General features: G+C 41.9%; 1 protein-coding gene across 1 annotated transcript; it reads left to right on the top strand.

Moving 5' to 3' along the window:
- The first annotated feature begins 203 nt into the window (after positions 1-203).
- Positions 204-11,027, top strand: LOC122785456 (extracellular serine/threonine protein kinase FAM20C-like). Its single transcript, XM_044051256.1, has 11 exons — positions 204-225; positions 4,998-5,543; positions 6,136-6,314; positions 7,634-7,712; positions 7,867-7,959; positions 8,197-8,312; positions 8,564-8,744; positions 9,652-9,761; positions 9,895-9,976; positions 10,181-10,240; positions 10,340-11,027. The coding sequence occupies exons 2-11, from the start codon at positions 4,999-5,001 to the stop codon at positions 10,596-10,598; spliced, it is 1,704 nt and encodes a 567-aa protein (XP_043907191.1). The 5' UTR covers positions 204-225; position 4,998; the 3' UTR covers positions 10,599-11,027.
- The last annotated feature ends 185 nt before the right edge of the window (positions 11,028-11,212 follow it).

Raw genomic sequence — 11,212 nt, 5'->3', positions numbered from 1 at the left:
GCTTAATTTTTCCTGTACCTATAATGTTTTGCCTTTATCTTTTTTCCCTTCCTTCCTGTCCTCTTTCCCCCACATGGACATTCACATACAACACGGATCCACACGCCTGTAGCTGCAGCCAATGACAGATTGTCTCATGCGGAGAGAGAGGCACAATTAGATTATCCCACAAGCTGTCACCTTGAAAATGGACGACGGGAGAGAATACGAGAGCGAGAAACGGGGGTATGAAAGATGAATGGAGTGAAGAAATGTAGATGTGAGAGGGATGGGAATGACTCTGCTGGGAACACCGTGGTGCTTGATATCATTTACCACTCAGCTTATTTGTTGTGTCTTTGTTATAGCAAACACACTGTTGCTCTTGTTCTATTTGGTATTCAACATGACATCCCTCCTTGTGGTCTCGCACTCCTTTAACATCCATCATACCTCTCTTCTCCTCATGTTTTGTCTTGTTTCCTCCATTTGCATTTGTTCTTCTTTTGCCTTAATCTGAACCTGGTGCGCTCACCTGTTATTCCCCATTCCTCCGGTCTCTCCCTCTGTTTCACTCTCTTTCTTCCGCCATGTCTTTTCGACCTCACCCGCTACACTGCCCTCACCCCTGATGAAATATTCATGTCCGTATATAGTGGTAGTGGGAGTGCAGCAGCAGCAGCAGCAGCAGCTGAAGCCATGGGAGTCGGGGCTTTCAAAGACTTCAAGGCCTCTGAGCTCGCACAGAAAAAGAGAGAGAATGAGAGGGAGGAAGAGCGACGTTAAAAAAGGAAAGAGACAAGAGGTGAAAATGGAAAAAGAGCAAGTGAAAGACAAGTACAGAGAGACGACATGTGACAACTGAGAAAAGGAAGAGGGGGAGCAGGGAGATGTGTGAAACACCAAGGAGCCTCCTCCATTACATCAAACACCTGGAAACACGTGCACACACGCGCACACTTATTTCCTTGACTTCAGAGGCCTTACATTTGCTGGAGACTAACGCTAACCTTAACCATAACTACTACTGGCCTAATCCTAACTATAACCTAACCCAAACCTCATCCTAACCATCCAACATGTCCCATAAGGAAGACATGTCCCCATCATGTGACTGTGTAAACAGATTTAGGTCCCCACAACATGAGTAATACCTAGTTCTGGACTTCCATTTCTTTGTCACATCCCTAACCTTTGCCATAACCAGTTAATGCCATTGTGTTCAAAGCTTAATCGCGATGACAATGGAAACCACACTCACACACACACACACACACGGAGAAAAACACAGTATATGGTGCTTGTGAGGCTATTTAAAGACACACACACACACACATACACAAAATAGGCTTCTCCTGGACCCAGAACCAAGACAACAAAGCACTACATGCACACGCTTTCTTACACATTATTATGAGCAAAAGTAAGAAACAAAGGGAAATTTTAGGAATTCAGCTTTCATCAAGCCAGGATTGAATAGACCTAATGTATCCTATTCACCCTCTGGAATGCACTTTGTCTCATTATTACCCTGAGTTTGTACAACAGAGTCCCCCTTCTGCCTTATTGTGGGGTGAAGCACACGCACCCTTTAATTAGGTACCAAATTCTGGGTTGTTTCCAGGCAACCTACATTAGGCTGCAACTGCTGCAAGGGAAATGGGGCTTCAAAGCTTTGAAGGATGTTTTCACTCTTTGAAAATGGGTCTTTGTGTGTGCGTGAGTGTGTGAATGGTGAAAAGATAATCAGGAAAGGAGAGATGGAAATTGAAAGCAACAGAAATGTAAGGTATGTCATCTTGAAAGATCATTGTCGTCACTGACGGCGGTGATGATTTATTGATAAGAGCAGAAGACTTTCCTTTTTAGTGTCTTACGCAGCTGAACCTGAAGTGACCCCTGATGAGGAAAAAAGGGAGGGATTCATAACCGAGTACATTACACCACACTTCAGTGAGCAGGACTGTTCTGCGCTATGATCTTTCATTGTCGTACTCACAGGTCGATTTTCAGTGCCAGTCTCAGCTTCACTAACACGGTTTTCCATGTATCCTGTTTACACTGTAAAACTGATGCTTATGGATCTTATTGTGTTGAATTCCACTGACGATGTTCTTCCTGGAATGCAATCATGTGGCTTCAAGGGTGTTTTAAATGAACAAGAACAAGTTGTGTGAAAAACAGTCAGCAAAATTGGCTCTAATTACTACAGTGGGCGGAGAGAGAATAACCTACATACAATAGCTACAGTGTGTGTGCGCCAGGATGATTTAAAATCACTGAACAGCACATACAAATGTAAATCCAGCACTAATTTCACTCACTTCATGCCTGACATCTATGCAGTTGATAATACTGTTTCTGACAATGCACAATTTACTGCGTTTTGATAGCAAACGCAGCTGTTGTTGGGTAAAATATTTAGCCTTTATTAAATATTTAACTATGTAAATGTGAGCTGCTCTCAAAGATTCATGTCTGCAGCGGTGGGAACCACCCTGGGGTTGTTTGCCACTGAAAACAGGAAGAGGTCGTTTTGCTGTTTTTGTTTTTGGTCTTTAGATTTAGGGCTAATAAGGGTTTGGATCATTCTTTGTCATGGCACCTTTTTAAATTTGTATCCTCCAATTGGTCTTAAAATCTACTTTCAAACAATGTGCCAGCAACGGCAGCCATTAAATTGATCGTTTCTCTGCATTACAAAAATTGTAATTACTTTTGTGGAGTGTGTATAGTTCACAAAACTCTTTTCCTAACACTGTCATGCATTCAGGCGACCATACGTGCGGTTATATCAGTTTACTTTACTAACCGCAATGTTATTCTCAAGATGAATAATCACAAATTTGCATTTTACTGCTCGTGTGTGTGCGTGCGTGCTTACACATTGTGACATTTACCAGTTGTAATGAATCCCTCCCATTTCCAGCCTATAATACCACAGCAGCATATTGCTGCAGGTTTGGAAAACATAAGCGAGTTCTACTGGGACCTGCTGCTTCATGCATAATACATTCTGTCTCAGAGCAAATGTAGTTAATTAACACAGACAGACAGTATAGTTGGCTAATTAACACTGAGCGAGAGAACGATTTATCAATTCACAGTCAGAGAAAAGGATTTGCTTTTCGCAGGAAATGTAATGGATGGTTTGTGACTGGGGCAAAGAGACGGGGTGTCTTAAACGGATGAATATTTGATTTCATGTGGACTTTATAGTGTCAGTTTATCACTCTGCATGTTTCTCTCTGTGCAATCCCAGCGTCATTTATGACAAAAGATGCAGCTCACTTCCTGGGATTTTCCAAAAGGAACAAAAAAACACAAGGCGAGAACATTAAGTGCCTGAGGGAAGGAATAACATAACAGAAAAATAATAAAAGAGCTCTAACTGTGTCCTTACAGTGAATACAAAACCAACATGAGCAACTGGTTTGATTAGCTTAGCATAAAGACTGAATGAATGCTAAAAACCAGGTTTGGCTTTGTCTGATGGAAACAAAATCTCCTACTAGCAATTTAAAAGCTCACTATGGTCCCAGCTCGCCTCGCCTCGCCTCGGCATGGTTTAGGTTGCTTTTCCCGACTCAATGTGGGCGGAGTCATCACTGCACGGCTGCATGAAACTGCCGTGACTTTGTTTTTCACGCGACGCACACAAACGAGTGACTCGTGACTTGTAAAGCAGTTGTTTTCAGTGTAACTGAATCCTTCGAAGCAGTTAATTCAAACATTTTGTACAGTACGTCCTCGACCGGAGTCTTTTTAACTGATCTACAGTTCGGCATTGTTCGGCTTGATTCTTGTCTCTTCCTGTGAGGGCACTCTGACCAATCAGTGGCCAGTGACGTCATGGTACCTACTCCAGAGCAGGTACTAAAAAACAGTACCAAGTACACTAATGGAAACGCAACTTAACGGTGGAAACACACCATAATAAACATGTGCAGCTGGGTTGTTTAAACGTGAACATCTTTTGCTCAAAGTGATGTTCCATAGACAGTATAGTATGCCTGTGTTATAATGATAAGTATGAGTTGGTGATACTGTGTCAGCATTCAGTGCAGGATTTCTATTTACACAACCCTGCATTGATCCAGGTACACTAAAGATCATTTGGCAGCAGGGTACACTGATTCCCTTCCTTTTCACTGACGGTCATGCAGACACAGGCCACCGTGACCGCAACACGCTGGCCCTCTCTCTCTCTCTTCTGTTTGGTTTGACTGATATCAAACATAAAAGTGCAATTTTCACGGAAAGGAACTGAATGGGTAAAAAAAAAAAAAAGGGTAAAAACATCACCAAACTCTAAATGTGTCTCATGAGCCGAGGAAGAGAACTGAGGGAAGAAATCCAGGCCTTGAAGGGAAAGAGATGTAAGTAATTCCTCTAACCTCCCGGTTCACACAGGGAATTTGGGACCAGCGAGTCGTTCAATAATGCATTGATTTTCTTAGTGGACTTTTCTTTCTTACGGGATGTGATGCAAATTATTTGTTGACAGTTTGTTGCTTCGGTGATGCTGTGTGTGGGGAATCCATGATTCTACCTCAGTCGATTTACATGTTTGCAACGGCATAATCCGTTTGTACCGTAGGTATTCAGCGCTGTTGCATTCTGCCATTTACAGGCAGAAGAAGGATACATGAATGCACACATGTTCCTGAATGTCTCTCAATAGCTCACCATGTGTAAGTGTCAAACCTTTGAAAACAGCACGAAGAAAAAAGCACAATATAGCACCTTGTTCACTCTAAAGAAAATGCAAGTGTTGCTGTAAGAGTTACGAGTGCACCATGTTTTTAAGATGTCACTGACTGGCATTCACTGAAATCCAACTGTAAAAGATATTTTTCTGTATTTCTGTGTTTTCTGTTCACGCTTGTATGTGTATATGTGGAGTGCAACAAGCGGAAAAAGTTTCATCATGAACAGGTTTGAAGTGCTGGCAGGGCTCCACACAGTCAGCTTGGACTTTAATGTCTGTCCCTGTTTCTTACATTTCTTTCTTCCAGCATGGTGAGAAAGAACCTGGGCCGACCAACTTGCAGCATCTACCTGGGTCTGGCGTGTGTGTCCCTCACCCTCCATCTGCTTCTGGCATTATTTTGTTTGTCCGTCCTCCAGACAGCCTGTGTCCTTCCCGCCTCTTCTTCCTCTTCCTCCTTCTCATCTATTATTCCAAGAACCGATACCCATCGCCATCAGTCTGTTTCTTCCTTCTCATCCTCTGATGCCTCCTCCTCCTCACATAAGTTGCCAACTAGCAACGAGCGTCACAAACTTAATGCAAACACATTACACCACAAAGGGAAAGACTGGTTAAATGGGCCAACTGAGACTGAGAAGAAACTGATTGGAACTGGCAAAGAGTTTCCAAAGGGGAAGGGTCTCTCTGTACTGGAGGCACTGTTCAATCACCCGCTGTACAACCTGCCACATCCAGAGCTGCAAGAAGACGACTGGCTATTGAGGGTGAAAACAGACGAAGATGCAACAGATAAAGAAAGTAGGGAAGATGGAGGAGAAGAAGAGGTCGCAGTCAGTGCTAACAGTCAGTGGTGAGTGAAAATGGTGGAGGAAAAAAGCAGATCAATAATGGTGCTCCACATTTTTCTGTTCATCTTGCAGCTGAGATTTCCTCCTAGCTTGATGAGACACTTTACAGCAGGGGAGTCAAACGTGTGGTCCGTGGGCCAGAACTGGACCACCAGAGGGTCCAATCTGTTCCAATCGCAGTATGAATTTGTTAAAATTTCATATGATGATTGGAATCAAATCATAATGTGACATGCACATGTGTAACTGGTAAACTTAGGCATCATATTGTTGAAATTGCACCTATTTTTCTGAAGAAATTGTATTTATTGTAAAAAGATACTCCATTAATTGTAAAACAAATTCAGAGTTGTTGTTGTTGTTTATAGGTTATTATGCTATTATTTTACTGGTCCGGCCCACTTGAGCTCAAATTGTGCTTTATGTGGCCCCTGAACTAAAATGAGTGTGACACCTCCGCGTTTTCAGTGTGTGTGTGCTTATTAAAAAGTAAATATATATATATATCTATATATAGAGAGAGATAAATATGATATATATAAATGTTTAACTGCTGATTCTGCCTATTTATAACACCCATTTTCACTCCTAAAGGCAGAGTGCCAGTCAGGAGGAGGGCTATGAGAGAGTCACTTGGACGAGCGACGCGGAGACCCATCCTCCTTGGCTACGGTTTCACTTGGGCATTTCTCGCTGGGAGCTGTACAACAGGAAGGATCCCAACGTGCCCCAGCTGACTCACTATTTGGCAACACAACGCGTCCTTAGTGCGGGTGAGCTCATTTTGAGAGGCAAGGCTCGGGGGGGGGGGACTGGTGAGAGGACAAATATATAAAAGCAGTGACAGGAGAAAAGGGTTGAAGAAGGATAACCAGTAACTGTTCCTATATATGCATATGTATATATATACATATTTATGTGTGTGTGTGAGACAAACCTCATATACCACAATATTCCCAAAAGTACTTGTTTTTGATGCAAAATAAGTCCATCGAAAACTGAGAGATAAATCTGAATACAGTAAACTGCTGGAAAGACTCATCCACGTATTCATACAAAGGCTTCACGGACATAAAGTGATAAGCAAGCACAGGCATGAGACCCCTTTAGTGGAGTTTGAAGAATATAGAAAATGAGAACTGTAAATAGCTAAATAGCAGGCGAGTGTGTGTGTCCATGTGTATGTGTAATGTGTAGTGTCATAAATACAATCCTCCCACACACTTACATATAAACACACAGGCACATGCTCATGTTTGGTTTGCTCACCTCATACACCCCTGAATAAATAATATATTATTGAATGTGCAACACTCAAGACAGCATGTGTGTATCTTTAAATCTAGATATTGCGCTATTTTCCTCTTTAATCATAACAGTATTGAATAACCACAGGTCATTTAAATGTGTATTGCAGTATTTATGTGATTTGATGAATTACTTTCAGGATTTGACCCAGGCATATGGCAAACAAAGCACTTTTTTTCCCCTCCCCCCTGAAGGTCTTTGAATTTAATGTGTTCACCAGAAATAATGACAAATAATGATTAATAACAGGGTGGAGAGTGACAAAAAAAGCCATCTTCCGACTTATTCTCTGTGGATGTAAAACGAGTGTGTTGTAAACCAGCTGGTGGAAAAAAGGCTTTCCTTCTTTATGAGTTGCGGGGGGCCACGTTGCTTCAAAACAACAATAATATTTTTGTAGGTTTAACATGGATAATGTATAATATGCTGTGCAAAAAAAAAAAAGCCATTAAGACAGAGCATTAAAATGAATATATTTGTCAGGACTTTTAGTGGTAAAGTCCAAAATGGAGGGCCCAGTGGTTGTTTTAGGCCATCATGTGGAGAAATAGGTGTATTACATTGCAGCGAACAAACAGTCTCATTAAATGATCATTGTGGTGATGCTCTGTATTCTTCTTCACTGGGTCATCAAATGTTTTATTCACGTTAGCTAAAAATCCACAGTTACCCAGCTGTTCAATTGTTCAGCATGTTCAAAGTAAAAGTATATGTTATGATACATATGTTTGTTATGATGATATCTTCAAGTCGATGTTTATAATGTTTCACAAATGTCTCTCAGTCCAGAAGACAGGAGGCACCCAGCTCAAGCTGCTCTTATCATTCCCAAACCACGGACAAGCTCTGCTCAAACCAATGAAGTAAGACCAGTCTACGCTAATACTGTCTGTCTGACTGTGTTATTTTTCGTATTATTAATTTTTGTCCTTTGATAAGAAAATCTGTGCCTTAACACCGTCTATCAGCCAATAGCCTGAATCATGTGTCTTCCTCGGCGTGTGTTTCCGTGTGCAGACAATCCAGAGACGCAGAAACGGACGTGAACCTCTTCTACTTCTCAGACTTTGAAAGACACAACGCAGAGATCGCTGCCTTTCACCTTGACAGGTGCAGACGTTTGCAAACTCTGTCATCTGGGCAGATTTTCTAACTAACAGGTCACTGCTCCAACACTGCAATTACTAATTCATGGAGTTATTATACTGCTCATCTCTTGGGTAAGAGTAAATATTTAAGTTATACCAAGACAATCAATAGGATGGCCATGACGTAGGCTATACAGGGGTTTTATTTCTGATTTATTCTTGCTCAAAGCCTCGGACCGTAACGTATTTTTATTCTCAGAATCCTGGGCTTCAACAGGATCCCTCCAGTGGTCGGTCGACTCATCAACGTCACCACAGAGATCAAAGAGATAACCACTGACCGGAGGCTGTCAAGGACCTTCTTCACTTCCCCTGGTGTGTGTTACCCACAACTTTCAAGGGCTTTTTCAAGGTTAAGACCAGGTTTTAGGGTTAGGGTAACACTTCACTTTAGGCCCTTAGTTGTGATGGTTAAGGTTTTGAGTAAGGGGCTAGGGAATGCGCGATGTCAATGACGTGTCCTCACAAAGACATAACGTCAAGTTACATCATGTTACTTTTGCACCTTCCTAAAGCTGTCGTAACTGAAACACAGTCTCTCCCCCTCTATCTCTCTCTCTCTCTAGTGGGGAACGTGTGTTTCTATGGCCAGTGTGAGTACTACTGTTCAACAGAACACCCAGTGTGCGGTCAGCCACATGCGCTGGAGGTCTCCCTGGCTGCCATGTTACCTGACCTCGCACTTGCTCCCCGCAGGTCCTGGAGGTCACCTTGGAGACGATCTTACAGCCGTACCAAGCTCGCACAGTGAGTTCACTCATGTCTCAATCAATAGTTTCCTTTGTTTCGAATGGTAGGAGCTATATTACTTTATACTTATATAATACTTCTAACTGTGTACACTTCACTGTAGTCATGGTGTTGTTTCTTACTTGACACTGGGGAGCTTTGAGCAGACGTGAGTGTTTGCTGCCCCTCAGTGGCCTGAAAGAGCAGCAAGAACTTTGTTAAATATTAACAAAGAGCATTTTATTTGTTTAGGAGTCAGGTCAGAGGAATTACACAATCCTGAATGAATGTGCAGCCGCTGTTACATTCTATTTGCACAAACATGTTGATAACACAAGAGTAAGGACAATGACACGGGGCTCAATCATCCATCCATCTTCTACCGGTTTATCCTCCACATGAGGGGAAGCTGTGCCAATCTCAGCTGTCATAGGGCGTCAGGCGGGGTACACCCTGGAAAGATCTCCTGTCCATCACAGGGCCACATAGAGACAAACAACCATCCGCACCCACTCTCACTCCTACGGTCAATTTAGATTGTCCAATTTACCTTATCCCCATATTGCATGTTTTTTGAACTGTGGTAGGAAAACCAGAAGGCCCTTGTTCCAACATAATTTTTTTGCCTGTTTTTGGACATTGAGAGAAATTTAAAATGTGTTTCATACTGTTTGAATTTCAAATTTAACACACAAAATCCGTAAAACGACAGCGTTTTTTTCTAAATAAAACTTTTTTGTTTTTCTTTATCCTAAATTGTTAATACACTTGTTCAACATGCAGTAAATTGTAGGTATTGAAGGTTTTTCTGGAAAAATGGTCAAAAGCACTTACTCACAGGACAATTTCTGTTCCTTTTTATGGTTAAAATGAATGAATAAAAAAGGGTTAAAGTGAACATCATTGACTGGGCTGTTGTTTCCAGGTGGCAGAAGGAGCCGGCTTACTGTGACAAGGTCAAGCAGACACCTCCTTACAACCATGGCACCAGACTGGTGGATCTCATAGACATGGCTGTGCTGGACTTCCTCATGAGTCAGTCTCTACATTTTAAACTCAATCCTATAGTCAGCTGGTTTGCAGCATAATTACCTGACCCACTGTAGAATAAGATCAACTAAACTTTAATTAGTATAATCTAGCCTTGTTTTAACTGTTGTAATTACAGGCAACATGGACAGACATCACTATGAGACGTTTGAGAAATTTGGAAATGAGACTTTCCTGCTGCATCTGGATAACGGACGGGCGTGAGTTACCTTCCACTCATGTCAGCTCTGTAGAAGTAACAGCAGAAGAATTGTTTTATTTTATTATCATGAATTAGCTAATAGTCATGTTTGTCAGTGTGATCACTGAAGAGATTATTCCATACAGCACAGGCAACAGCATCTTCCATTTCATTTCTGACTTTGGTGTCGCTCACCAAAATGCTTTTTGAAAATGTTTTTTAGGTTTGGGCGTCACTCTCGGGATGAGCCCTCTATTCTGGTGCCATTGCTACAGTGCTGCAGGTAGTGCAACACCCATAATAATGACTCACAAGGAAGCTGATCAATACAGTTATGGAATGTGGTCTAACCTGATCTCATACTTCTCCAACGCCTTTGTAGGATCCGTCGCTCCACCCTCCTCCGCCTGCGGCTCTTGTCCCTCCCTGGTTTCCGCCTCAGTGACGTCATGCGCAAATCTCTGGCTCGGGACCCTCTGGCAGGCGCGGCCCCCCTCCTGTCGGAACCACACCTCGCCGCTTTGGACCGCCGCCTTGCAACCGTGCTGCAGGCAGTGCATACCTGTCAGGATCAGTGTGGTGATGTTGTTTACAATGACTTGGAAGGATATGACGAGAAACATGATCAACAGCCTGACTGAAGATAGAGAGAAACAAGAAATTATACACCTTTTACCACATCTGTGTCATCATGTTTGTAGCCTTGCAGATTTAAAGAATGTAAAGAATAATCAGCTTATTTATTTCTAATTTATTTTAAGAGTCCATAAAACCTTTGGATCACCTGCTCTTATTTTAAAAACACTGAAGTTGACAAGTGAGGAGAAAGTACAACAGCAACTTCTCTTTCAGTGATAACATATATGCCATATCCTGAATTTACAAACTATATCTTCTTACTTTTAAAGTCTGTTTTTTTACTGTTTATGCTCTGGAAACTTCAAGTCTCCACATCACTGTTGGAACAAATGGGGGGCAGCATGTTAGTTCTCATTGGAGGACAATTAAGTGGCAATAAACAATAAAGATCTTTCTGATTTATGACCATGCTTGCCCACCAAATTGCTTGTGACCAGTGCCAGTATGCAGTATAGGCAAATGCTAAGGGTGCCGCCATCTGGGGGTCGCCACAGTAGGGGAAGAAAAAAAAGTCTGACTTAAAATATTTTTATACTAAAATTATTTGGTGCTATTATTTCTTACTATGAAAAAAATATGTCCACATTGATTTAACTGCATAACAAAGCCTATTAAG

The sequence above is a fragment of the Solea senegalensis genome, linkage group LG19 (genome assembly GCF_019176455.1).
Source record: "Solea senegalensis isolate Sse05_10M linkage group LG19, IFAPA_SoseM_1, whole genome shotgun sequence".
NCBI classification, from domain to species: Eukaryota; Metazoa; Chordata; class Actinopteri; order Pleuronectiformes; family Soleidae; genus Solea; species Solea senegalensis.
This window is presented reverse-complemented; position numbering and strand designations above follow the sequence as displayed.

Bases quoted from the DNA above. Each gene is read 5' to 3' on its own strand.
- LOC122785456 (XM_044051256.1), top strand. From the start codon at position 4,999: ATGGTGAGAAAGAACCTGGGCCGACCAACTTGCAGCATCTACCTGGGT. The intron at 5,544-6,135 runs GTGAGTGAAAAT...TCACTCCTAAAG, and splicing joins GTCAGTGCTAACAGTCAGTG to GCAGAGTGCCAGTCAGGAGG. The intron at 6,315-7,633 runs GTGAGCTCATTT...AATGTCTCTCAG, and splicing joins ACAACGCGTCCTTAGTGCGG to TCCAGAAGACAGGAGGCACC.